The sequence below is a fragment of the Populus nigra genome, chromosome 7, assembly GCF_951802175.1.
Source record: "Populus nigra chromosome 7, ddPopNigr1.1, whole genome shotgun sequence".
Taxonomy (NCBI): domain Eukaryota; kingdom Viridiplantae; phylum Streptophyta; class Magnoliopsida; order Malpighiales; family Salicaceae; genus Populus; species Populus nigra.
In genome coordinates this window covers 2322848-2350561 of record NC_084858.1, presented here as the reverse complement: position 1 = coordinate 2350561, position 27714 = coordinate 2322848, and the positions used below count along the sequence as shown (strand labels likewise).

The window sequence follows — 27714 nt, the reverse complement described above, 5'->3', positions numbered from 1 at the left end:
GCCTGGCAGCACATGGACCTCATCAATAGATTTTCATCCTCTCTGGCGAATGATTGGCAGATCACTTTTGAGTCCATATTCCCCCTCGCTTTACACTTTCTTCATCTTGCTCTCTGTTTATAGCCAGATCTACTCGATTACCTCTCACTTTCTTCTCCAATTAAATTAAAGAACGAGGACATTAGCTACCTACCTACCCTTGTACTCTTGTAGTCATAGACTCATAGGCATAGTTGTGATCGGTAATCTTTGAGAAATTCTCCCTTTCTCGTAAAAAAAGAGGAAAGGGAATGGAGATCCTCGAAATTACAGAGAACATTTGGACTCTTAAATATAAATTAATTAATAATACATGGAGTTCATACATCATGGTCACTCAACGATTCATATGTGGACTCAAATCATTTTTTGTTGGGTTTTGGGCCCCAAAGTGTGCTGTGAGAGCACGTAATCCTGCTTGCTTGTACAAAAAGAGAGAGGGGAAAAAAAAAATATTTCTTGGTTAATTCCTTCTCTTAATTTTCAACGAACAACAATACACGCGACTTGATTTATGAATATAGTAACACAAGGGTGCAAATGGAGCTTCAAGAACATAAGCAAACAATAATTAAATAAATAATTAGCATTCATTTACAACACTAATTGCAATATGACTTGTAAAATAAAGTAACAAGAATCATTTTTGGTTGGCAATGAGCAATCATTACTGGTGGCTCTTCAGGCTTGAAATTAACGGACGTTGATTCCTCTTCAGGCCATGGCAAGCTAGGTGGGTATCCAATGAGTTTATTGCTCTCAACTTATGGAGAATCACATATATTAAGAACAGGATTATACTCGTAATGATCTACTAAATATGTAATTGCTTACTTACAGCCACCAGTAATTAAGCTTCATGGACAAGCATTGACAAAAAAAGAAGAAGAAGACAAAACCCAAAAAAAGAACATACACAAAGAATCCTATTCTTGATCTGAATCTCGAGTTCTTGGATTTTAATCTTATTGAACAAATTAATCAAAGCTTGATCAGCTTCCTTTTAACACCTCCAAACGTTGAAGAATCGCAAATAACCAAGTAGTAGTCTTTTACTTGTGATCATGATGAGCTTGATTTGATGACTGGTACGTACGTAGCAGTGCCACTACTTTCTCTCAGTGGCGAGAATCGAAATTCTTGGAGTAATTGAAAGAATCATACCTGTAAGTTTGAGGAAGGCCAACTTTATCATCAGATCTCACAAGCTTTCTTACCTCGTACCTAACCTTGTAGAACACATGTCTCCAGCTTCCTTTGTTGTGGCAGCCAAGAACCCTCGTTTCTTCTTCATTCATTTCAAGATCCTGGGCAAAAGGTGGCTTCTTTGAAAGGATCCAAGACCAGCCCCAGTCCCACCATTTCCTGATGGAACTGCCAGCATATTCTCCCATGGCTGAAACAGATTTGGATCTTTGAAATGCCCATTGAGTTGCAGGTGAAGAGATGGGCTGGATTTTGAGGGAAAGAGAGGAGATTCTTCTACGTAGAGCAGCTGCGCCTCGATCTTTCGAGTCATGAGCTTGTGAGACTGGGAGTGCAGCAGCGCCATGGTTTCTCTTTTGAAAGCTCTGGACGATGGAGCTCATTTTTATAGAGATATGAACAAGAGAAGAATATCAAAAGAGATGGGATAGAACGTAGCTAATGCTATTGCTGTGCTTGTGTGAAGGAAGGAGAGGAATCAGCTAGCTAGGAAGAGTGGAAGAGAGGAGAGAAGAAAATTTAAGGGAGGGAGAGGTGAAATATTACAAGTGTTAACAGCTACACACAGGCTGGTTTATTCGTTTATGTGGGAGGATAGGTTGGATGCATGCTGATGCGGCAATGGACGCGCATGGTGAGGTCCATCTGCTCTAGCTAGCTAGATCCCCCGTATGTCCTGGTGGGTCAATGGTAAAACAATTATTTTCTTTTCCAAACGAGGTGGTTTTTAAAAAACTTAAAAACAACTGTGTTGAAAATTAAAAAAAATAAATAAAAACCCGAAACATCATTCCTCTAATTCTTGTTAATTAAAGTCTAATTTAATGTAAGATAACTTGTCTGATTTATCATCCAAATCTTAAATTAGGAGGAAAATTGTGTTCTTGCTGGTTATTGGATCATGAGAAATTAATGCGTCCTATAGCTCTTGCTGGTGATCATACAAAGCCAGAGGGTTACTTGAGTTCTCAATTTAGGTGCTGATCGATGATCGTTTGATTATTGTTCACGTTTGAAATATATAGAAATATAAAATATCCTTCTTTGGGTTGGGTGGGTGATTGACTTCTTGCATTATGATTGATAGCTTGGTAAAGGGAGGATGTATGTGTGAAGTGATTGCTCGATAGTGTTATAATAATTATTTTTTAAAATATTTTTATTTAAAAATATATTAAAATAAATATTTTTTATTTTTTAAAATTTATTCTTGATATCATTACATTAAAATAATTTAAAAATATATAAAAAATCTATTTTAAAAACAAAAAAAAAAAACAATGTTTTGTAAAATCACTTTTCAATCGTAAAAATAAACGGTCTAGGGTCACTTAATATAGATTCTTTTATTCTTTATGAATTATTTTTTTAAGAAACTAACTATAACAAATACAAAGATTCGTGTATGAAACTAATTATAGTATATTGATGATTAATTGTGATAGTTAGTAACTGATGAAGTGTTGGTCTAGCGGTCAAAATACTATTATATCCCTGCAAGAGTGAGAATACAAGTTTGATTCACAAGAAACGTATTTATTGGAAAGGACAGTTACGAACTTCAAACGAGACCAGTTTTTTTCTTTAAAAAAATATAAAAAATACTCAGATATAAAAATAATAATCATGATAGCCAGTAATGATATCAAAGGTTCATAGTAGGAAGTCGCTAGTTTTCCTTCTCTTTCTTTATATATATATATGGTAAAACCCATTGGAAAATATGCAGTTTAGACTTATTACATAATCATCTTTAATAGCAAGGGTGTAGTTTCCTTGAAATGAATAAAAAAAGTAATTAAAGGGATTTTAATGAAAGATGGAAATCAAAATTAACAGATTAATTGGTGTATTAATTATATCCTCATTATATTGTATAAATAATATAAACTTTTGAGATGTAGTTTAAGAAAAAAAATTAGTTTGTATTTGATATTATAATGCAGAGTGTATTTTAATTGAAAATAAATGAAAGTAATATTTATTTATATTAATAGATCAAAATTATTTTTAAAAATATTAATTTAATATTTTTAAATAAAAAAATTTAAAAAAATTTTAAAAAGCAAGATTACAATAAACTAATTTCTTTCCCGATATTTACTAGATTTACTTATACAAATTTAATTTGATAAAAAAATAATAATAGAAATATGAGTTCAAATTCGTCACTTTTTTTCCTTCTAGAAAACAAGGTGAACGGTGAAGTCCACGATAAATTGAAGGGAGTTGGAAAGAGATGGTATCAATTTATCATATCGTTCTCATATTGGTGTAATGTGCGAGTAGAAAACGTGGAGAGACGGCCAAAGTGTGGGACCATTTCAGCTGTCGGTTGCAAACCTGTCTGGATCTCTCTCTTCTTTAATCTCTCCTCTCTCTCTCCTCTGTTTTCTTTTTCTTTTTTTCTTTTTTTTTAAAGTAAAATATTGCATTTACTTGAAAGTAGAGCAGTATTTTTAAGTAAACAACAGTTATAACTCAAGCCAACAAGTTGTGATCAGAACAAATTCAACATGATCATTTTAAAAATTCACCTAATTTTCATGATTTCATAATTACAAATACTTAATCTCAACACCAAAATAATTAACAAAAATTATAAAATAAATCTTAAAACCTTTACACTAACATAATCAACACAACATAATTCATCAATTTTTCTTACTAAATAAGACAATGCATGTACTTACTTCATTAATTTTATATCTAATTAATTTCAAATTATTGTTAAATTAGGCAAAATCAACAAAAACCCTAACTCAAACCCTAAAACCCTTATGCTAGAAAATTCACAAAGTAGCCAAGTAAAATAGCAAATTAATATAAAGGAGGGTGACTATACCTTAAATTGGTTAACGGGGCTCTTGTGGGCGGCAGCAATGGTGGCAATGATTTGGTGAAGGGAGAGAGATGGTATTTTTATGAAGGAGAAAGAGATCAGCTGGTCTGAGTTGAGAGTAGCGTTGTGATGAGAAAGAAACAATGGAAGAAAGAAGTAAGGGGAGATGAAGATAGAAGGGGAAATTGTCTTCAAATAATTAACCGGGTGGTCGCATATGTACTAAATGTGCGACCTATAGGTTGTGCATTTACTATATGCATGACTAGTGATTGTGTATATACTACATGCGCAACCACTAGGTCGTGAATATAGTACATCTGCAATATGCGGATGTGCATATAACAAATTCATGTCTTTATAGGCCGTGCATGTATTACATGCGCGATTATTGTTTTTGTGCTAGAATATAAATTATTATTTTAATTGTTCTAGTTTGGGAAATAAATTTGCCTACTTTGCTAGTGTAGGAAAAAAAAACCTCTAGAAAAATAGTAATAGATTGCATAGCATCTTCACACGAACTCTACCTCCTCTCTCTAAGAAAGTCGTAATTAAGGCAAATTTCAATCCAATCAGTTACTTAATTGATGTATGGTTTGATTGAATGAGAGATGAAAGGCATATATATGTATAATGATTTTTTTAAAAAAAATTATTTATTTATTTTTAGGTTCTAATTTGGGAATCATTATTTAAGAAAATATATTCCCTTAAATATTCAAAATCAATCAATATTAAAACAAGTTTCTAAAATCATTAATTTGGAGTGATGCAATTAAAAAATCTAAAGATATCTCTAAGAGGGAAACAAATAATAATAATAATAACAACAAGGACAATTAAAAAGAAAAAAAAAAGATTACAAGAAAATTTTATAAGTTTTAAAGATTAGTGATATTCTATTTGACTACCAAAGTGATAAAAAAACATCTTTATATATTATTTTTCTAATCTATCCTATTTATTTTTTCTATAAAATAAACTCAAATAATAATTAATATAAGACCACTAGCTGCTATTTTTAACATTATAAAAATTTTCAGGAAGTCACAGCGGTATGTATATAAAACTCTTGGTATAGAGGCTAAAAAGCCCAACAAAGAATTATCGGGGAACAGAGCCTTTAAGATCAGCCCAAAACCCAGGCTAGACCATAACCCTTTAGGATGTGACTAAGTAGAGGAGAGTTCATTGATTATAGTTTTAAAACCTGGTTTGATCTGGTGAGTTGATATAAGATTTGAACTGGATCGGGTTAAAGAAAAAGAAAAAAGAAAAAACCTAGCTGACTCGGCAACCCGGCAAGACCCGGTTGTAACCCTTTGACTTTTGGTTTTTTTACTAAAACGATGTTGTTTTGATTTTTTTTAAAAAAAATTGACCCAATAACTTGGTAATCTAATCAAAACTTGAAACCCGAATCTTGAACCAGACCGACCACCCAACCAGGTCTAAAAACTATATCATTGATAGTTGATCGGCCACATCAACTTTCAATAGCCCGTTTTCGTCTTTCGAGATTCCAATTATGCTCTCCTCCTGTAAATCCAACAGCTATCAACTGATGAATTTATATTTTAGTTATTGAGCACAATATCATTTGTTTGTTGAATGAAATCAATGATCTCAATAACATATTTTCACCATGAAGCTAAAATTATTAATGCTATGTTGGAGTCTATTTATATGTATTATGGTGAGCTTTGTGGTTTGAAAAAAATAAAATTATAAATTATATTTTTTTAATCAAAATTTTAAAAAATTGTTTTTCATGATATTTATCTAAAATTATTATAGTTTATTGCAATGTAATTGAAATAAAATATAGATCGCATCACATCATACTACAAAAACAAACATAGCTTTAGCATGTATTTAGTAATACGATGTAAAGAGTGTTTCAGAAGTTTTTTTTATTAAAAATACATCAAAATCATGTTCTGTTTATAATATTTTTTTAATTTTGATATCAACATATCAAAATCATAAAAAATCTTAAAAAATATCAATTTAATATAGTTTTAATTAAAAAATAATTTGAAAAACATTTTCAATGTGTTTAATATTATGATAGTTTTTGTGTTGCGACGAGTGTTTTTGAGCGATTATCATTAATGCAATGCTCTTTTCTTCAAGAAGAAAAGATCAACGCATGTCTCCATTGTAAGAAAAATGAAAATGCTTGGAGCAAAAGCAAACCAAATAATGAACAAATCGTAAAGGCTGAGTTTGATTTGAAAATTTATTCAACCAACTTCACTTGAAAGCTAACATATGAAACCAAAGCTATATATAACTAACCCACCCCCTTTCATCTCTCATCCATCTCTTCTACTGCTCTGCTCTTACTTCTCATTTTACTGTCTAATCTCTCAATCTCCATGGCGCACTCTGTTTTAAAGATTTCTTTTCTTACCTTCTTTGCGTCACTTTTCGTGTGTTCGGTTCTAGCCCACGACTTTTCAATCGTGGGTTACTCACCAGAGCACTTGACTTCTGTTGATAAACTTATTGAGCTATTCGAATCATGGATTTCTGGACATGGAAAGGCTTACAATAGTCTTGAAGAGAAGTTGCATAGGTTTGAGGTGTTCAAAGAAAACTTGAAGCACATTGACCAGAGAAACAAGGAGGTTACTAGCTACTGGCTTGGGTTGAATGAGTTTGCAGACCTGAGCCATGAGGAGTTCAAGAGCAAGTTCTTAGGATTGTATCCCGAGTTTCCTAGGAAGAAGAGCTCCGATGACTTCAGTTACACAGATGAGGTGGACTTGCCCAAATCTATTGACTGGAGAAAGAAAGGAGCTGTTACTCCAGTCAAGAACCAAGGTTCTTGTGGCAGTTGCTGGGCATTCTCAACGGTTGCAGCTGTTGAAGGCATAAACCAGATTGTCGCGGGAAATCTAACTTCATTGTCAGAACAACAGCTGATCGACTGCGACACAAGTTTCAACAATGGCTGTAATGGAGGCCTCATGGATTATGCTTTTGAGTTCATAGTCAACAACGGTGGACTCCACAAAGAGGAAGACTACCCATATCTCATGGAGGAAGGCACTTGTGATGACAAGAGGGTAAATGCTGATGAGTCGCAAACAATGCATCCAATTGTTGAATACAATGAATAGAATTTGTTTAATACCTATTTGTTTGCTGTCTTCAGGAAGAAATGGAGGTAGTAACTATTAGTGGTTACCATGACGTTCCACGAAATGACGAACAAAGCCTCTTGAAGGCACTAGCTCACCAGCCTCTCAGTGTTGCTATTGACGCTTCTGGAAGAGATTTCCAATTCTATAGCGGGGTAAGAAAGTTGAACATGCTCTCACATCTATATTATCTGCTCAATCTTCACTTCCCAACTTTGAAAAACATTCGAGGTGTGCTCACATTGGGGCTTCTGCTTTTGGTTTTTGCAGGGGGTATTCAGCGGACCTTGTGGAACAGATCTGGATCATGGAGTGGCGGCAGTAGGATATGGTTCATCATCGGGGATAGATTATATCATCGTGAAGAATTCCTGGGGACCCAAGTGGGGTGAAAGGGGCTACCTACGGATGAAGAGAAATACAGGCAAACCTGAAGGGCTCTGTGGGATCAACAAAATGGCTTCATATCCCACCAAACAGAAGTGACATCAATATGATTCCGAATTTTTCTTATCCTGACATTTGATGATAAAACGAGATGAAAGTTCACAAGAAACAATTCCTTGCAATACTTAGTGTGGAAGAAAACTAAGAATAAATCCCTACAATAATGCTAATGGATAACGTTGCCAGTGTTTCTTGCTCGTCATGCAGTTTATAACACAGAAGAAACCAGGGCTGCCATGTCTGTGCAACAGAAATTCACATGCAAAAGATACCACGTCTCACAGCAAAATGGGAAAAAAAAATGCATGTAATCAGTTTTATGCTTCTTTATTAATTGAAAGAACTGAATTTTATAGTTCCTGAATATGTTCTAGCTAGGCGATGAGGCCTAAAATACATGCATATTGAATGGTTGGCTCAGATGAAAGTGGGTTGGTAGTACAGACAAGAATCAAAACTTTGAACTCACAGCTTCACTATACTTGAAAACACAATCATAAAGCCGTCCTCCAAGGAACTGAGCAACCTCTGGATGTTTCACCTGTTTAAAAAGAAACAAAAAATTGGACAGATGACCAATGCACGTTAACATCCTCAAAAAATAAATAAATAAATTTCAGATAATTACCATCCCAATCTTGAGAGAGTCGCATTTAAACTGAGCATAAAGATTTGTCTCAATCCCACGACCCTGCAAAAAGCAGCAAACGTTACACACCATATATCAGAGATTCATGCATTTCTTTGAAGTATTGGATTCACTTGTACCAATGGATTAGAATATGCTAGTGCAGCTGTCTTAATGGGGGCTTTCTTTGCTTTTTGTTGTTCTTTGTCAGTCAACATATTCAACAACACTAGAAACACACCCCACTTTTATCATTCCTGGACTAGAAATAATTATCAAACTCCATCTTTATCCATTTTTAGGACACATGTCGCTCAAGTCCCTCTCTCTCTTGATGTAAAACAATTATCCCAGGAATTTATGGATCAGATTGACAAGGCCAAGCCTAAAAAAAATCCACAAAGAAACCCAAAACATTTGATATAAAACCTGAAGTTATTATTTTCTTGTTTTAATTATTTTCCTAGTTAATTTTGGATTTTAATTATTTGTTTCCTACTTAGCTTAAGACTTTTAATTTAATTAGTGTTTTACTATTTAAGAATCTTAATGCTAGATGAATTCTATTAATTAGATAAGTTTTAATTAGGACTCCTTTTCTATAAAGGATTTTATTACTAATATGAATAAGGATGTCTAGTTTATTTTATGGAGATCAAGATTAATATTCAGATTTAATAAAAATATTGGAGAATTTTCTTTAGATTTTTCTATAGTTTAGTCTGTAACCTTAGAGCTTGAGAACTCTAGTTTTATCTTCACTATCCCCCCCCCGCGCGAACAATCGATGAAAGCTAGTTATGCATAAGTACAAGGTCACTATACCTAATCATTCATCTACATCCAGTTGGCCACTTGACATTGTTTCTTTACACACTACTCTTATTTTAGAAAGAACTTACCATTCCTTCCAATATTACTAGGTCTGCATCACTTGCTAGATAGGCTAGCACTTGGGATACTCTTGTTAGATCAATAACCTGCAAGTAATGGAAAAATTAAAGGGCTATAACTATGCAGCCAAAGGTGCCCTACAGGAAGAACAAAAAAAAGACGTGTTCAACATGAAATACAAGTAAACAATATATCACTTTAATTCTTTACCGGCAAATCATTTCCAGAATTGGCTACCAGAAGATTTGACATATCAACACCCATAAGCTGTCCATTTTCATCTTTCAACTGGAAAATTGGATCTTAAGTCAGACAAAACCAAGAATTCAACATATCATACCTCTACAAGTTCTTTCTATCACCTTTGCTATAATCTCTATCAGTTCAGTGTAAGTGACATCATTGATAGAAGGCATGTCATTGGCAGCCAACACAACCTGCAGATTGAGAGAACCCAGATATGCTCAGAAAGAAAGCATTTAAACAGTACCCATTATAGCAATCTTGTATCATACTTTAAAATTAATAAATCATTTCCAGCACCCATCATAATATTTTAGCACAAATTAATTTAACGAAGAAAGCCTCAAATTTGAAGACCTCAGTATAAAATAAGAAAAGAAAACGAGGGTTCAAAACCACGTGATCAGTTTCAAAATCAAAATACTATTAGTCAGTGATTCTATTGAATACCAGCAAAGTATTGATAAACTAGTTATTGTGTTAAATTGACGCCATCAATTGATTCTTTAAAATTTGGAACTGAATAACCTGAATTCACAAATTTGAAACAAACTTCGGGCTTTTGATATAAAAAATAAATGTGTTGCAGATGGAAACTCAAATGTAAAAGCAAACCTGAGATCCACATCGCAGTAGCTCTCTTGCAAAGGGCAAAATACCCAAAATTATATCAGCACCAGAATTATCAACAAAAATGACAACCTGTCATGAGCAAAGAGGAAGCCGGTAAGATTTTTATTCCAGTACAAATGGAATCATCAATATTTTGTATAGATGTAATTAGAGGATGCGACTAGTCTAAGAAATCAGTCTTGTAACCTACCTTTTTCCATGTTTTCTTGCTCCATTTCACTTTAAAGGAGTCCAAGTCATCAATGACCCAGGGTCGAGGGACAAGATTTTGACTACTAGCCAAAAAGGACATTCCATCCCTTGAGAAAACCTCAGCGAGCTACATGAAATAGAAGAAAAAAAGGATAAACACTATCTAGAATTATTCAAACTGCACAACCAAAACAGCACCTATATCAATGAGAGAAGAGATAAAAGTTAAGCAGTACCTAAACTGTCACAGAAACAAAACTACTGCTTTTGCTAGAAGCTAGAGAGAATGATAACTAGGAGAAATACTCATAAAGCAATGGCATCAACCAAGCACAGATAAAATAAAATAATGAAAGATGGCTGGGTAATGAGCAGAGAACATTAATGCACCAGTAAGTCAGAGGGTGATCTATATCAAAAGGGATCACGTAGATGACAAATGCTAACGGTAAGTTTGGGGATTGAAGTGAGAAGATGCAGGATCCCAAAAATGGAAGAAAAGTGGGAGATTAAATAAGTCCTAGAATCCATGCAATTTAGATTCATTTATAACTGCCATTGTAATGAGTGCACAACTTGTTGAAAAACAAAAATAGGCTCACAAAAATCATAAAAGTGAAAATGTTTAACCAACCTCTGCGGAACCAAGGTCAAAGATATTCCCAGCAAATATTCCTCTGACAAGATTTTCTAGGCGCTTGGGCTCATCTACAATAGCATCATTAAGCTGAACTACATTCTTAAATAAAGATATAGCCTTTGCATTCTCTTCATCCTGTCACATCAACAAAACCAGTGTCTTTTTCAAGTGTACAAGCAAAAGGTTGCAATTTGCAAGAAAACACAATCAGCCGCCCCAACACACTCAGAAACATGAAAGGAAAAAAAACCCCTTAAGTCAGCTGTTATCGAGGGAAGGAGATACGTTAGAATTCAGGTGTTTTGGAAGTAAAACGACAGGATTTTGGAGTAGCAAAAAAGAAATGAAGGGGAGTGACCGACCTTGACTTTCTTGAATATGTCTATGAATCCCAACTCTCGAAGGATTAACTCCCGCAGTCTGCAGAGAAGCTACCAGGCAGAAAGAGAAAACAATTACTATGATAATTCTAAAATTAAAAAAAGAAAGAAAAGGGAAATGTATAGAAGAAGAGGAAGTTTAGGGGAATCACAATGCCATCAGGAGGGCCGCCATGGCTTTCTGGATCTTTCTTGAAGTCCTCCAGTATATCACCATACCTTATTATTTATTTATTTATTTATTTTAAAGCTCACATTAGCAAACAAAAAGAAGTGAGAAGAAGAAGAAGAAGAAAGAGTGCAAAAAAGAGGGAAAAGGGTACCTCTGAGCAAATTTCTCAGCTCTAAGAGGAGCATCAGGAACAGTGGAATCAGTTTCAGCACGTTTCCTGCACTCCATTATAAAGAAGAAAGAGATTTGAGCCGGAATATAAATATTATACTAATTAAGAGAAAGGGAATGGAAAGAAAAGAATTACTTGAAGGAGGCAATGGAGTTGAGAAAGACGTTAATCCACTGGAGCTCTGTTGGGGTTGCTTTCTTAGGATTGTCTGATGGGAAGCGGTAAGGAATGGTGCATGCTCTGTAATTTGTTTCGATCGGCGTCAATAGCAACGGAAAAGCTACCATCTCCGTTTCGCTCTCCATCGCTTTCAGAGCTCTCCTCTCTCTGTAATCCTTTTTTCTCCTCTTCTCCTCTTCCTTTTTTTCGGATTTATAAAAAATATTATCACATGTTAAAAGTTTCGGATGAATAACATAGTTTTTTTTTTTTTAAAGTAGTGAAATAGTACATTTGTTATATTTATAAATCATGAAATTTACTAAATATTACTATTATTAAACATGGCAAGCTAATTTAAAAAAACAATAGTGAAATAATATATTTTTATATTGTTATATTTATAAATCATAATATTTACTTATATATTATTAAAGAAGGTAAGATATTCATCGTGTTGATAAAGCTCGACAGCTTAACTTCTAGTTTTATTATTAATTTTCTGATATAATTAGTTGGTTGGTTAATTTAATTATGTGAACTGGTCAAATATTTCACGTAAAAACTATAATTTTATGAAAAAAATTTTAAAATATATTTTATGAGTCAAAATATATATCTTTATCCAACTTGTAGATTCAAAAACAGATTACTATTAAAATCTTAAAAATTATTGTTCACACAATAGTTTTTTTCTATTTTTTAATGTCGATGATATTGTCGAGTATACGATAACAAGTGATTTTGAACAGTTAAGTATGGATTTGTCATAATTAGAAGAGGATATATCCCAAACAGATTATATAAATAGTTTAGCAAATATATTTATAGACAAATAAGACAGCTCTAGATTTAAAGGGGGTTTAGTCACGCAAGATTAGAAATATAATTCAAAATAAATATAATTTTTTATCTGACTGTTGGATAACATTTAGATTTTCACATGAAATTTCTAGAGATCATTTTCTTTATAGTAGTTATGAAATCGTTACTTCAACTGCCAAATTTTTAGATTTTAAAATTTTTTAACTTAGTCGACTAGTTTTATTGGTCATTACAAACTAATCGACTTATCCTGAATTTAATTGATGTTGCAGTTGTAAATTATGATAACAATTAAAATTTTATCATAATTTCTAACCATGATATTCACGATTTAAAAAAAAATTATTTCACCATAGGATTTTAAAATTTTTTATTTCACCATAGCTTTCTACTATATATATATATATATATATATGCTAATTGCCGACATACTTTTTTATATATTGCTGCTCCGGATACTTTACTATGCCCTTTATTTCACAAATAATTAAAAAAAAAATGGGGTTGGAAATGCAATATATTAAATACTTAATAGTAATACCACTACTACCTAGTATTTTCATTATTTACCCATAATTTTTATTTTATTTTCTTTGTGACTCTGGGTTATCTTCACTTTCATATTTGCCCTTCCTTTGATGCCTCGACTTGAAAGCCCAAAAAATGTCTGCTCTGGTAGTTCTGCACTGCTGCACCGTCTGCCTATCTCTCTCTCACACTTGAGAGCCAGAGAGCAAACATCTCCAACATTTTCATATTGTTAATGCCATGATCAATCACAATCAAACAAATCATTCATTGAGTTGAATAGGCAGGGAGCATAACAACTCCTCAAAAACAACCACCACCTAAGACATGGTTTCTGTTTCTTTTCTCTTTAACCACTAGCTAGGCGCATGATGGTGGGATTTGTGTGCCAAAATGTATCTAGCTCTAACATTTTTACCTGATGAAGTGTCTTGTTTCTCACTTGATGACAACTCCAAGTGAATGTCTTCAAGGTATTCTGCTGCTACTGGTACTGCTACAGCAGATGATGATGTCCCTCTTATCTAGCTTCTTGAAATATATATCACTTAGCTTCACCTTAGATAGTCCCTGCACAAGCCAGTAGTCAATGCAACTTCCATCAGTGTCCAATTTTTCCGTTCGTTTTCTTTGCTGCGTTCAAGAATCCGGCTGCCAACTATTATTGGGCTGTCCCCGGAGAAGAGTAAATACTGACTGTAAGGATGCAAGAAGTGAATGGACAATATGACTGATCAATGATTATTGAATTGGTCACGTATCTTTCCAAGCTTCCAACACTATTAGACCAAGGAACATTTATCCAATATATTAGTTACCTCTAAGAAATTACACAGGTGGTATACATTTATACCACTCCAACTAGAAGAAAACTCAGTAGTACCTGTTTCAGAGACCAGGTCCACATCTGATTCTTGTGACGGTGACCTGAGAATTTCCTTGTCCAATAGAAATGCATTCATCACCGGTACCTATAAGAGATTGAGAGATGAAGACAATGGAGCTTTAGTGTTGGGACTGTTTGCTGGTGCAGAAATCTTATTTTAGTACCTTTGAAGTTCTTGCATTCGACAAATTAAGAGCTATGTGAAAGAACTTGCTATTCAGAGAAGTTATGTCTCGGACAACTGTCTCATTCATTGCCACCCCACCGGCAGGGGGGCAGGAGATCAATGCTTTAGCCAGTTGATAGTATAACTGTAATCATTTCATTGTTGTTGCTCAGATAAGGTTTTAAGTTGACTTTTTGTACATTGTCTTCATTGTTGTTTTCTACAATGGGATTGAGCATCAAGCACAATGCCGGGTGTTTTAGGATAAGGTTAAATGAGAAGATTACTGGCAATGTGGCGGCTACATGGAGAGAAAAGGCAACCACAGAGCAAATTGAGGGCCATCTCTGGTGGTAGACATGAGAATTTTCTGCGTGAATTCAGGTTGGGGATCGAGATGATAACTGATGAGTAATGCCTATGGTCTTGAAGAGGGTGTTAGAGAGAGCGTGGCTCAGCTTGGCCATCACCAAGCATGTATCGTTTTTCGTTCATTGCTAATTGTAGCAATGGTAAGTTTGCTTTTGAAATATCTCTGCGTCTCCCTTTGTCTCCTTCATAGTCATAATCCTGTCTTGTATATCTGCATCTAATGTATCCCTCCAAATCCTGCACAAACTAATAATAAAGAACTTACCATTTCTGTGGAGCTTAAACAATAATAAAGGCAAGTTCAAGGTTTCTATTAAAACGCAAAAATTAACTACGTAAATTACTTGCTGTCAGAATCACACAGAATCTCCTTCAATATTGCACTTACCTTTTCAGTCTCCCATTCTTCTGTATATATACATGCACACTTCAGCCTTTTTCCTCTCATCATAAACACTCCAACAACCCTAGTTTTTTTCTCCAATTTTCTCTTTATTGTTCTCTTTTAAGGCTAGGCAGAACCCATCTTCTCGTTTTTTTCCTTTTGTGCTCAACCATGTCGCCTCCAGGCATTAGAAGTGATAACACTGGTGATTCAGGGATGGTTGATGGCATTAACCCGTCTTTGATCTCTCTTGAGGGATCAAACTTCACTGCCAATGGCCAAATCTTTCTCTCTGATGTCCCTGATAACATCACCATCACTTCCTCTCCCTATTCCCCCATTGCCGGATTCTTTGTTGGGTTCGAATCGAAAGAACCCGCAGACAGGCATGTTGTCCCTATTGGGAAACTGAAAAACATAAGGTTTATGAGCATATTCAGGTTTAAGGTCTGGTGGACAACTCACTGGGTTGGCTCCAATGGCAGAGACCTTGAACATGAGACTCAGATGGTCATGCTTGATAAGTCTGACTCGGGACGACCCTACGTCCTCCTCCTTCCTCTTATTGAGGGGCCTTTCCGGGCCTCTCTCCAGCCCGGCAACAACGACAACATTGATATTTGTGTGGAAAGTGGTTCCACAAAAGTTTCTGGTGCCGAATTCGGAAGTGTTCTTTATGTGCATGTTGGTGATGATCCTTACAATTTGGTGAAGGAGGCCATAAAGGTGGCGAGGAAGCATTTGGATACTTTTAGGCTTTTGGAGGAGAAAACTCCTCCAGGTATTGTCGACAAATTTGGTTGGTGTACCTGGGATGCCTTTTATCTTACTGTACACCCTCAAGGTGTCTGGGAAGGTGTAAAGGGTCTGGTTGAAGGTGGTTGCCCACCTGGTCTTGTGTTGATTGATGATGGTTGGCAATCTATTAGTCATGATGAGGACCCGATCACAAAAGAAGGCATGAACGCTGCTGTTGCTGGTGAGCAGATGCCATGCAGACTATTGAAGTTCCAGGAGAATTACAAGTTCAGGGACTATGTGAGTCCCAAGAGTTTGGCTATTGGTGCCAACGATAATAAAGGCATGGGAGCCTTTATAAAGGACCTCAAGGAGGAATTTAAGTCTGTGGACTATGTTTATGTGTGGCATGCACTATGTGGGTACTGGGGTGGTCTGAGGCCTAACGTGCCTGGCTTGCCTGAAACTGAGATTGTGAAGCCAAAATTGTCTCCAGGATTGGAGATGACGATGGAGGACCTTGCCGTTGATAAGATCGTCAACAATGACATAGGGCTGGTGCCGCCGGAGATAGTTAACCAGATGTACGAGGGGCTTCATTCCCACTTGGAGAATGTTGGGATTGATGGTGTTAAGGTGGACGTCATCCATGTGAGTTTGTACGCAAATATTTAATCTATTTTTAGATTTATGATTTCTTAATATACGAAGTACAAGCCCTATTAATTGATGTCCAGTTGATCATATAAATATATTTCTCTGAATAATGTGCAGTTGCTGGAAATGTTGAGTGAAAACTACGGAGGCAGAGTTGAACTAGCGAAGGCATATTATAAGGCCTTGACAGCCTCGGTGAGGAAGCATTTCAATGGAAATGGTGTGATCGCCAGCATGGAACACTGCAACGACTTCATGTTCCTTGGTACAGAGGCCATCTCTCTTGGTCGTGTTGGTATGTCGCTTGAACTTCCTATGGATCGATTTGTTGCTAAAAAATCTGTGAAGTTACAATGAGATTTAACTACTACCTGTTTCGTTGGTAGAAGTTTTAGTAATCTGGTTATACAGCAGCTTGATATGCTGCTAGCTAATATACATCTTATGACTGCTGGTTAATCTTTTTTTTTTTTTTATGATATCTAGTTCATTTATATATATACCCTATTATATTGTTGCAACAGGTGATGATTTCTGGTGCACCGATCCATCTGGTGATCCTAATGGCACATTTTGGCTCCAAGGATGTCACATGGTGCACTGTGCTTACAATAGCTTGTGGATGGGCAACTTCATTCGCCCTGACTGGGACATGTTCCAGTCTACTCATCCTTGTGCTGAGTTCCACGCTGCTTCCAGGGCAATTTCTGGTGGCCCAATTTATGTCAGTGACACCGTTGGGAAGCACAACTTCCCCTTGCTCAGGAGGCTAGTGTTGCCAGATGGTACAATTCTCCGGTGTGAGTACTACGCACTCCCAACCAAGGATTGCCTGTTTGAGGACCCTCTGCATGATGGCAATACCATGCTTAAAATCTGGAACCTCAACAAGGTAAGCAGCAATTTTTGGTACTGAAATATTCTTACTGTGCCCCATGTTAAAAAAGAGATTATCTTGTGCCTATATATGCAGCTAGACTTTGGATTTCATTTCATGTCGAACTGTTTTGCTGACTTTGCCAATTTAATTTATTACTGGGAATTACGACAGTTCACTGGAGTCATCGGAGCATTTAACTGCCAAGGAGGAGGATGGTGCCGCGAGACTAGACGCAACAAATGCGCATCCCAATTTTCTCACCTGGTGACTGCTAAGACCAACCCCAACGACATTGAATGGAATAGTGGCAAGAACCCAATTTCCATTGAAGGAGTACAGGTGTTTGCCATGTACTTTTCCCAGTCCAAGATGCTGGTTCTCTGCAAACCATACGATAACATTGAGATGGCACTGGAACCATTCAATTTTGAGCTCATTACTGTCTCCCCAGTTACTGCCTTGGCGGGGAAATTAGTCCAGTTTGCTCCTATAGGCTTGGTGAACATGCTAAACACAGGCGGTGCTATCCAGTCATTGGCCTACAACGATGCTAATAGCTCTGTCCAAATTGGCGTCACAGGAACCGGAGAAATGAGGGTCTTTGCATCTGAGAAACCAATTGCTTGCAAAATTGATGGAAGAGAGGTCCCATTTGAGTACGAGGAGTGCATGGTTGTCACTCAAGTGCCATGGTCTGCTCCTTCTGGCCAATCTATGGCTGAGTACTTGTTTTAGAGTTTAGGGTTTTGATTGGGAAGGAAATTGATTGCTATCATCATCAAACATCATTTTATTATTGGTTTGAATTTGAAGGGACGTATTATTATCCTATCATCCCTCTAAATTGGGAAAGAGAAACAAGGAGGTGCTGTTCAGATTGATGGCCCGGTACATGAGAACTTCTTTTCTTTTCCTCTCGTTTATAATAATCAAGTATTGATATGCTTTTCATTGTATCAGCTAAATTTTATCACCTTATAATTGTTACAACTTGTCGATTCTACACTCTGGATCATCAATAATTGCTACCAATTCGGGTAGCAAGTTTACATGCTGCATTCTACTGCGCTGTCTCTAGCCAAGGTCTGATCTTCGAGCGTAGTATTTTTCCTGGCATTCTCTAGTAAAGCTGTAACATTTAGAATGCAGCCTGGGATGAGCATCCCCACAGCTATCCTGCAGGCAGATCATCCAGAGCTTGGCGCCCCCAAGCAATAGTTAAAATGCATAGGAAGCGAACCAGTCTGCTACACAATTCCTTGTCTTTATGATCCAGTTTACCTTTCCATCTACTACCAGATCAATGATATTGTGATTGTTTATTAAGAAAGCTCAGGAAAAATCTAGGGCATTAAAATCATCAATCTGCGAAAAGTGGATTTAACTTAAGCAGAAACGCCTTGCTTCCAATAAATCACATGATATCTCTGAATATTGAATTGATGTCTATATATTTCCATAATGAGGCGAAGATTGTTTTTCCTCCCAGGGCTGTCCACCTAAAACTGCTACTGACAAACACCTTGACCAATGGTTTTAGGAAGATTAGATGAAGTCTGGAGTCTTTTATAGACCTGAAATGTTGCACAGAAGTAAAACATGAGTGTTCTTATTTCTGCAAAAGCAAACACCACTCTGCAATGAGGTAAGATATTGTTGCCTTTTCAACCATGGGACTCCCTATCCACTATCACATATTAAAGTTGACGGTTTCTGCAGCTTCCAAACTCAAAAAAACTCAAAAAATTTCACTTTAACCATTTAGATTTTTTTTTAGTTGAAATGATTCTTTTTTATGAACTGAACTGCATCAATAATTTAAAAGCAAAGTTATGATCTATCTAATAAATCACAACAACAAATTTAGTAAATGTTGTGTTTTTGAAGGATGACATGGTCAAACTCAAATTTTTTATCTTAATTAATCAATCAGTTAGATCCAGTTATATTAATAAATTGACCGTTCACATAAAAATTATAATTTTATAAAGAGGTTTTTTTTTCCTATACAAGTTACTGCTTCACAACTCAAATCATCATATATTTAGATAACAAAATTCTCACAGAGACCCTCTGATTTTGATGATTTGAGATTTTTCTTGTTATTTTGGAACCGATTGAGTCAAAAATAACATAATTTAACCATGTTGCATTTCAAATACAAAATGATAAAACTATACTATTTCACTAAAACTTTTTACTACTATGTCAATTCATCAATTTTTTTTTTAATTTTATATACTAATTGCCCAATTTATCTCAGTTCTCCTCCTCTGCTTCTAAATTTTCTTATCAATTACAATCCCCTAACCTCTTGTGTGTGTGTGTGGACTGGATAGTGGCCGCAATATTTATTTTTTTATTTTTTAAGCAACAAATAATAAAATTAAAAAAAAAGAATTCAAGAGAAAAGAATTAAATATATATGGAGTACAGGGATCTAATTAATTGATTCAAAAAAGTAGAGGGGCCATATTAATATAATATCAAGAATAGAGGGACGAGATAAATGCCATTAATTCAATTAAAAGTGGACTCTCTGTATTTGTACATGCTACCATCACATTAAAACTGTTTTTCTTTGCCTTGTGTTTTTTTAAAAAATATTTTTATTTTATTTTAAAATTTTGATGTTAAAAATAAATTTTAAAAAAATAAAAAATATATATTATTTTAATATATTTTTAAATAAAAAACATTTTAAAAAATAAACACTACTATAAATATCATAGACATTAAAAAAGAGTAGACATAGATATTAAAAAAGAAAAAGAAAAAGATTAAAAGTTTATGAACTTAATTTGTAATTCTCTCATTTCAAAGCCCACCCACTAATTTTAAAACCTGCCCGCTTCTGCCTCTTCGAATTAAACCTGAACACTACTACGCTATGAAAACAATTTCAAGCAAGGTGGTGAAGAAATTTATAACAAAGCCACCGTCTTTGCTATCATCAACTGCTTCTCTCACCTCCATAGCGTCCTTCAATGTCTCCAACAAGGCATTCCCATCTTCCCTACTCGATGATTTCACCAAGTTTTGTTATCAAAGAGACTTGCCCAGAGCCATGCAAGCCTTGGAACTCATGCACACACATTGTATACGGGCTGATTGTATTACGTACTCAGAGCTAATCAAGTGCTGCCTGGCCCGTCGAGCTATTCAACACGGCAAACGTATTCACGTCCACCTCTTCTCCAACGGGCACGTGCCCAAAACGTTTTTAATCAACATTTTGATCAACATGTATGTCAAGTTCGGTCTTCTACACGATGCGCAGGACGTGTTTGACAAAATGCCCGATAGAAATGTCGTTTCTTGGACAACGATGATATCAGCTTATTCTGCTGCTAAATTAAATGATAAGGCGTTGGATTTCTTGGTTTTGATGCTCAGAGAAGGTGTGAGACCGAATATGTTCACGTACTCTTCGGTTTTGAGAGCCTGTGATGGACTGTTTAATCTTAGGCAGTTGCATTGTTGTATAATTAAGATTGGTTTAGACTCTGATGTGTTTGTTAGGAGTGCTTTGATTGATGTTTATTCCAGATGGGGTGAATTGGAGAATGCACTGCGTGTTTTTGATGAGATGGTGACAGGGGATTTGGTTGTTTGGAGTTCGATAATTGCAGGGTTTGCTCAAAATAGCGATGGTGATGAAGCGTTGAGGCTCTTTAAGAGAATGAAGAGAGCCGGGTTCTTAGCCCAACAAACGACGCTAACAAGTGTTTTGAGAGCTTGTACTGGGTTGGCATTGTTAGAATTGGGGAGGCAAGTCCATGTTCATGTGTTGAAGTACGATCAAGATTTGATTTTGAATAATGCTCTTTTGGATATGTATTGCAAGTGTGGAAGTTTGGAAGATGCTAATGCTGTTTTTGTTCGGATGGTAGAGAAGGATGTGATCTCCTGGAGTACCATGATTGCTGGTTTGGCACAAAATGGATACAGCAAAGAGGCCCTGAAGTTGTTCGAGTCGATGAAAGTTTTGGGTATAAAACCAAACTACGTAACTATTGTTGGTGTTCTTTTTGCTTGCAGCCATGCTGGTCTTGTGGAAGAAGGCCTGTACTATTTCCATTCAATGAAAGAGCTGTTTGGGATTGATCCGGGAAGAGAACACTACGGATGCATGATTGACCTCCTTGGAAGAGCTGGACGGCTCGGTGAAGCTGTTGACTTGATAAATGAAATGGAATGTGAACCAGACGCTGTTACATGGAGGGCTTTGCTTAATGCATGCAGGGTCCACCGGAATGTGGATGTAGCTATTCATGCTGCCAAACAAATTCTAAGATTGGATCCCCAGGATGCTGGAACCTATGTATTGTTATCTAACATTTATGCAAATACTCAAAGGTGGAATGATGTTGCAGAAGTTAGGAGAGCCATGACTAACAGAGGAATCAAGAAAGAACCAGGATGTAGCTGGATTGAAGTGAGTAAGCAGATTCATGCTTTCATTTTAGGAGATAGATCACATCCACAAATCCGTGAAATCAACATTCAGCTGAACCAGTTAATTTATAAACTCATGGGAGTCGGCTATGTTCCTGACACCAATTTTGTCTTGCAAGATCTGGAGGGGGAGCAAATGCAAGACTCCCTAAGATACCACAGTGAGAAACTGGCAATTGTATTTGGTTTGATGAGTTTGCCCAGGGGTCAAACCATAAGAATCAGAAAAAATCTGAGGATTTGTGGAGACTGTCATCTCTTTACAAAACTTCTAGCAAAGATGGAGCAGCGGATTATTGTTATCCGAGATCCCGTTCGATACCATCACTTCCAAGATGGGCTTTGTTCTTGTGGAGATTTTTGGTGACAGGAGATCTAGTTGGCCCTTGTGGTTTGTATCTGCTTAGCATCTAGAGAGTGGGGAAAGGAGAGAAGACGCAGACCCATAGAACAATTCAACTGCCTGATTGGATTTATCTGATCATTCAATAAATGCTGCCTCCAACTTGCCGGAAACAATGGGTGGCACAACGGCACTGAAAAACCGTTTCAATGAAAAAGATTCCATTACAGAATGTGTGATCACTCGTACTGTTTTGAAAAACCAAGTCAAAAATATCAGGAAAGTTGTTCCATTCCAATGACTTCATCTTAGCATTACAATGTTTCTCAGACTCGGTGTATCTATAGCTACGAATGCTACGATGGCACATCAAAGCTCAAAGCCCTCAAAGAAATGATGAATGGTCCACGGATGAACGGATTGACCAAATAAATTGTCACTTACCTCTATACATCAATCGATCTATTAGTAAGCAAACTGAAATCAAGCGGGATGGATGACTTTGATGAATATCCTCCAACTGCATGCCATCCTCGGGATTATGACCGCTGCTGAAAAAAATTTGTTCTTCACTGGAGTGGAATTCATATTATCAACTGCTATGTAGTAGTCTCGTGCTTTTCCGCCCCTCCTTTCACTGTTCATGTAATTAAAGACTTTAAGCGAAAAACAAAACAAAGAGTGACACTTACTTCAATGTTTTCTCTAGCCTCTTCAACTCACGCATGCAATAACTTGTATTTTTTCCCCCGTCAAATGTATAGAATAATTGTTTTATAGCCTACACACACACACGTAAAGCTAATTAGACATTCAGCTGGACAATCAATAAATCGAGCTGTAAAAAATGGTTCTGTCCATACATTTCTATGTTTTCCTCACTTTACCAAGCTCAAAATCAATCAAAAAACTGAAATAAAAGTGCGACTACTTTGATTATCCTAGGCATCTAAAGTACTGGTATATAACTTGGATATAAATCCTGGGAATTGCTTTTCAACCACCTGCCATTCAACTACTTTGATCAAGATACATGATTGATTACTAAGAAATTATATACATTTTTCAAGATAATGAACATTTAAGCAGGTTCAAAGTGAAGAGGAACTGAGAATGCATAGCGCAATTCTTGCCTTATAGTCATAATCAATCCACCTATTTATTGACACATGCATCACTTTTGCAAAACTCAACTATCGTTGTGTTTCACCGCCAGAAACTCATAAAACATATATGGCCTCAAGGATGTGGTATGAGTGGTGATGCTGCTCCCTCACAACTCATATATGCAGCCTTCGTTTCTTGTATCTCAACATGAGATAATGCATTAGCTCCCTCACAACTCATCCCTGGAGCTTCCAGTGCTTTTGTCCTCGACATAAGATGCATAAGCTTTAATTATGGACTCATAGATATTGATGCCTTTCAGGTACTCGTCTTGGTTCAAGAACTGCAACAGAGCAGACACAATGATGGTTTAATATGCATTATATCGATTCCAATTAAGTGCAACAAGTCTGCAAAGAACATAGCTGAATGCACTCTCATTCACACATGGAGATTAGCGCGCAATGACTGACAATATTGTACGAGAAAAACGGCCACCAGTATTAGCCTACAAATGGAGAAATGTAAATGGAAGCAGTGAATTAAACACTCACCTCGTTATGATCATGCAAAGTATAGGTGTGTTTGCCATAGGAGAGAAGCCAATTGCAGGCAGGCCTTGTTCCTGAAAGTAGCGAGCATCAGTTGATGCAGGAAAGATCTCTGGCTTACTGAGTTTTCCATTAGCTTTTCTGACTGCTTCCTCAAGCAGGCTCCACCACGGGTTAGAACTGTTAGTCTTCGTGAGCATTGGCCTCCCAAACTTATCGTGTATAGAAGCTTTCTCCTTAAACTGCCCAAGCTATAAACACAATTAAAACTGGATTTGGAAATGAAAAGGGAACTCTTCAAATAGTTATTGTGTGTTAAAAGTATGCCATGATCAAAGAGCAAGGGTTCCAACAAGTGATCAGATATCACATATTCCTCCGGATAATGTTTCTTCTACATGCTGTACCCATATTGCATGTAAGTACACAGATATGAGTTAAACTTGTATCAGTTAACAAGGTTTCCCTTAGCCTATATTGCCAAAAGTCTCTCTTGATAGATTATATTTCTCCTTCCTTGTTCACAGTGTAAGTCAAAATATTTGCAGCAGGAATCGTGTCACCTCCTTTTAAGGCTCTTATTACTTGCCATCCTAGCAAGAAAAGGCCATTGGCTTGAGCTAGTTTTGCCAGGACAGGGCCCTGAATGGGGTATATGAAAGGGTTATATAGACAGATCATATTTCCTAAGCTACTGATCAAAATGCAATAGTCTCTTCCCTTCCCATTCCTTCCGAGTTAATTAATGCCCCAGCTTTAGAGCTTTTATAAATGCGCACCATGTATTTATAAAAGCAGTGCAAAGAAGTAAAGAGGTGCTCTTTAAGCTTCATGATAAATGGGAACTTTTATTTTAGATGACACGTACCAATTGTAGCATGAAAAACTACTACCAAAAGACACCAGCATAATCATCACCTTTTTCCCACTTCTTAATTCAAGAATATCACTGGTTACCATATAAAGCAAGACAATTGTGAGTTTCATGTTTTTCAGATACAGCCGGGGAAAAAAATATAAGCCTTAAGCCTCCCAGCAAGTGCATTAATACCTGGAATGTCATATTGCGTGAAACAGGTGCCCACTCTTCAGCAAATTGTCTCTCCAAAGATTCAGGATTCGCAGTTGGTGGGACTCGAATATCAAAACCTGCTTCTGCTTCAGATGGCTGCAAATTCATGACAAATCCCTGGAATAGAAGGGATAATATCAGTCCATCTAATCAATAACATGTAGGATTGTAAACTCACAATGCTCTCATCATGGAGTGAGATCAGTACTTTTCCAAATAAATCAGCCAATCAACAAATAATTTATAACCGAGATTTAGTGCATTTATGAAAAAAATAAGATGTTTATTTGACAAAGCTTGTGACTTTTGTCCTGAGGCATTCATGCAATGTGCAGAAAAACCCCTGCCTTGGGCCCTATGTTTACGTGTTGGAGCATTCTTGCAACATCTACAGCATAACATGATTGGACAAAGACCGTCTCAAACTGTCCCTAAATCCTTGCTCTTTCTTCAGAATAATGACTCCCAGTTCTACCATAATTGTTCTAGCTAGCATAATATTCATTAGTGACCTAAATGTATCAGCAAAACAACTAGAAAAAATAAAATTTCATCCCAACTTACAGTAGGAGAAGGAGTGCCAGCCTTGAGGAAGACCATGTTGACAGAAAAGACCTCTCCTTCAGCTTTCAAACCAGCCTTCACCAAATCAAACTGAGAAGCTCTAAACCTCCTTATACTCTCAACACTTTTCAAAAGATTCTCCATAGCACTATTATCATATAACTTAACTCCATGTCCTGGTGGTCCAGTAGCCTTAATCACCAACCACCACGGATTCCTCTCCGCATAAAACGTTCTGTAATTCTCACTCGGTGATGCCAACCCTGTAATTTCCAAAACATAAAAATTAGAACTAGCTAATAATCGGAAAAGAAAATTATATACAAAACTTTTTACCTTCATCAAGGGCTATCCCAACGTTCATGCTGTTAAAGATATCAGAATCAGCAAACTTCTTAGCACCATCACGGCTACCGATTTCTTCATCGGGGACAAAAGACAAGTAAACAGAACGAAGAGGGCGAAATCCAGAAGACTTCAAGCGTCTAATAGCTTCCTAATACTGCATGCCAACGCACTTCATGTCCTGAGACCCTCTAGCAAAGATATTACCATCAGAATCAACATGGGCTCCAAAAGGATGGTGGGCCCACTTGTGCTGTTCTACTGGGACGACATCTGTGTGTGAGTTGAGAAGGATTGAAGGGAGAGTTGGGTCAGAACCAGGCCATTTGAGGAGGACGAGAGGCTTGTTCTGGGCAAATTCGATGGATTGGAACTCGAGGCCGATGGATTTGGCTTGGGAGATAAGGAAGTCAGCTGATTGTTGGTATTGAGGAGAGGGCTGTGCAGTGTTGATCTGAAGGTATTGTTGGAACCTTGATATGATTGCTGCATCTTCTGATTCTGCTTCTAATGGATGGATTGTAAGGATTAGTAGAAGCACTGAGAAGAGGAGGAGAAGGAGAAGATTGTTTTTGGAGCTGAAGAAGGCTGTCTCCATTTCTGCCAGTCACTTAAAGTAAGTCACGACTTACTGCTGGCTGGCTAATTAAGCAAGGCGGCCAAGAGAGAGAATATTTTCATCCGCTCTCACTCGCCGGCAGTGTGCTTCAGTCTTAGAGATGATCACTGTTGAGAAGTGGAAACTTGTAGTGCATGGTAGACGACAGACATATCGAGACTACAAGTTAAAAGTAAGGGTCTGTTTGTTTCTGCGTTTCAAAAACGCTTTTGATAAAATTTGAAAATTTTTTAATTTTTTATTAACTTCAAATTAATATGTTTTTAGTGTTTTCAAATCATTTTGATGTGCTGATGTCAAAAATGATTTTTAAAAAATAAAAAAATATCATTAACATGTATTTTGACACGAAAAACTATTTCAAAAGCAACTATAACCATACTGTCAAACAAACCCGTAGGGCTTTCCTAGTACCTGGGACATTCACAATGCTACGATTCTTAACAAAGTTAAGATTTTCAAGCCCATGATCATACCTAATCCTTTTTCACGATCAGCCGAATGGATGAGTCGAATCACAGGCAACCTTTTCTTTTCTTTTAACACAGCATAAATTACGGCCTTCATACTCCCTTTGTTTTCATGTCAGCTATGAAGATTGATTTGATTATTGGAAATAATAAATATAATAAACCTAGATCTCCCTCTCTCTTTTTTCCCCACTCTTATCAATCATTTTAAAAAAAATAAAAAATAAAAGAAGGAAAAACCAGTTCATGAACGTCTAGCAATAATCATCTAAAAAATAAAAGCAACGTGTGATAAAACAAACACAACATAATAGTGGTACATGAAAAGTATACAAAACCTCAAAGGTAAATCCGAGTAACCTCGTTAATTTAAAAATAAATTAAAATTATTTTGAAAAAATAAAATAAAATTTTTAACTGATCTCATCTAGATTTTAACTAGTTAGTTGGCATGTTCTACGCTACGAGTCAATGTTTTCTAACATAAAAAATATTAAAAAAAATTAAGACTCAAGAGCATTGGGTCAATCTGACAAGCTAGATCTAATAGCCTTGGATCTGCTACAATGCCAGATCCAAAAGCCTTGGGTTTGTCCTACCGACAACCTTGGACTGACTGCACTGTCAGACCCCAGAGCCTTGCCTTAGGCCTGACAGGGTTACAAGACCTACAACCCGAACTTACTTGGGTCTGAAAAGAGATGTTAGCCCCAAGTTAATAACAAAAATAATAATAATAACAACAATAATAATAGTAATTGATTTTATTCTTCAAATCAAATCTATATATTTTTTCGATAGTAATAAAAAAAAATTCAAATTTAATACTATTAATGAATATAATAATATTATTAATATTATTAAACTTTTCTAACCCAAGTTTTTTATAGTTTTTAATCTCTTCAAATAAAATTTATAGTTTTTCTTTAATAATAATATTTTTTTCAAA

The 27714-nt window shown here is 36.1% G+C and overlaps 5 protein-coding genes and 1 pseudogene across 5 annotated transcripts; 3 read left to right on the top strand and 3 right to left on the bottom strand.

The window, feature by feature from the left end:
- Window positions 1-596: 596 nt before the first annotated feature.
- Window positions 597-1864, bottom strand: LOC133699896 (uncharacterized). The gene has a single exon (XM_062123408.1). The coding sequence runs from the start codon at window positions 1626-1628 to the stop codon at window positions 1158-1160; it is 471 nt and encodes a 156-aa protein (XP_061979392.1). The 5' UTR covers window positions 1629-1864; the 3' UTR covers window positions 597-1157.
- Window positions 1865-6400: 4536 nt separating this feature from the next.
- LOC133699959 (cysteine protease XCP1-like) lies at window positions 6401-8041 on the top strand. Its single transcript, XM_062123501.1, has 3 exons — window positions 6401-7164; window positions 7254-7394; window positions 7510-8041. The coding sequence occupies exons 1-3, from the start codon at window positions 6472-6474 to the stop codon at window positions 7723-7725; spliced, it is 1050 nt and encodes a 349-aa protein (XP_061979485.1). The 5' UTR covers window positions 6401-6471; the 3' UTR covers window positions 7726-8041.
- Window positions 7989-12010, bottom strand: LOC133699958 (damage-control phosphatase At2g17340-like). Its single transcript, XM_062123500.1, has 12 exons — window positions 11776-12010; window positions 11620-11685; window positions 11449-11515; window positions 11279-11347; window positions 10911-11051; window positions 10275-10403; window positions 10067-10153; window positions 9571-9645; window positions 9419-9496; window positions 9217-9294; window positions 8315-8377; window positions 7989-8227 (listed from the first exon to the last, which is right to left on the bottom strand). The coding sequence occupies exons 1-12, from the start codon at window positions 11943-11945 to the stop codon at window positions 8138-8140; spliced, it is 1113 nt and encodes a 370-aa protein (XP_061979484.1). The 5' UTR covers window positions 11946-12010; the 3' UTR covers window positions 7989-8137.
- Window positions 12011-15132: 3122 nt separating this feature from the next.
- LOC133698891 (probable galactinol--sucrose galactosyltransferase 5) lies at window positions 15133-17971 on the top strand. The gene is made up of 4 exons (XM_062121996.1): window positions 15133-16350; window positions 16474-16651; window positions 16881-17248; window positions 17408-17971. The coding sequence occupies exons 1-4, from the start codon at window positions 15133-15135 to the stop codon at window positions 17969-17971; spliced, it is 2328 nt and encodes a 775-aa protein (XP_061977980.1).
- A 2101-nt stretch (window positions 17972-20072) lies between these two features.
- LOC133698836 (pentatricopeptide repeat-containing protein At2g03880, mitochondrial) lies at window positions 20073-22812 on the top strand. The gene has a single exon (XM_062121925.1). The coding sequence runs from the start codon at window positions 20127-20129 to the stop codon at window positions 22059-22061; it is 1935 nt and encodes a 644-aa protein (XP_061977909.1). The 5' UTR covers window positions 20073-20126; the 3' UTR covers window positions 22062-22812.
- Window positions 22813-23076: 264 nt separating this feature from the next.
- LOC133698837 (uncharacterized) lies at window positions 23077-26463 on the bottom strand (annotated as a pseudogene).
- Between the last annotated feature and the right edge of the window lie 1251 nt (window positions 26464-27714).

Bases quoted from the DNA above. Each gene is read 5' to 3' on its own strand.
- LOC133699959 (XM_062123501.1), top strand. From the start codon at position 6,472: ATGGCGCACTCTGTTTTAAAGATTTCTTTTCTTACCTTCTTTGCGTCA. The intron at 7,165-7,253 runs GTAAATGCTGAT...TGCTGTCTTCAG, and splicing joins GCACTTGTGATGACAAGAGG to GAAGAAATGGAGGTAGTAAC. The intron at 7,395-7,509 runs GTAAGAAAGTTG...TGGTTTTTGCAG, and splicing joins ATTTCCAATTCTATAGCGGG to GGGGTATTCAGCGGACCTTG.
- LOC133699958 (XM_062123500.1), bottom strand. From the start codon at position 11,945: ATGGAGAGCGAAACGGAGATGGTAGCTTTTCCGTTGCTATTGACGCCG. The intron at 11,516-11,619 runs GTACCCTTTTCC...ATAAATAATAAG, and splicing joins GCTGAGAAATTTGCTCAGAG to GTATGGTGATATACTGGAGG. The intron at 10,404-10,910 runs GTTGGTTAAACA...TATTTCATGTAG, and splicing joins TTGACCTTGGTTCCGCAGAG to CTCGCTGAGGTTTTCTCAAG.
- LOC133699896 (XM_062123408.1), bottom strand. From the start codon at position 1,628: ATGAGCTCCATCGTCCAGAGCTTTCAAAAGAGAAACCATGGCGCTGCT.
- LOC133698836 (XM_062121925.1), top strand. From the start codon at position 20,127: ATGAAAACAATTTCAAGCAAGGTGGTGAAGAAATTTATAACAAAGCCA.
- LOC133698891 (XM_062121996.1), top strand. From the start codon at position 15,133: ATGTCGCCTCCAGGCATTAGAAGTGATAACACTGGTGATTCAGGGATG. The intron at 16,351-16,473 runs GTGAGTTTGTAC...AATAATGTGCAG, and splicing joins TTAAGGTGGACGTCATCCAT to TTGCTGGAAATGTTGAGTGA. The intron at 17,249-17,407 runs GTAAGCAGCAAT...GAATTACGACAG, and splicing joins AAATCTGGAACCTCAACAAG to TTCACTGGAGTCATCGGAGC.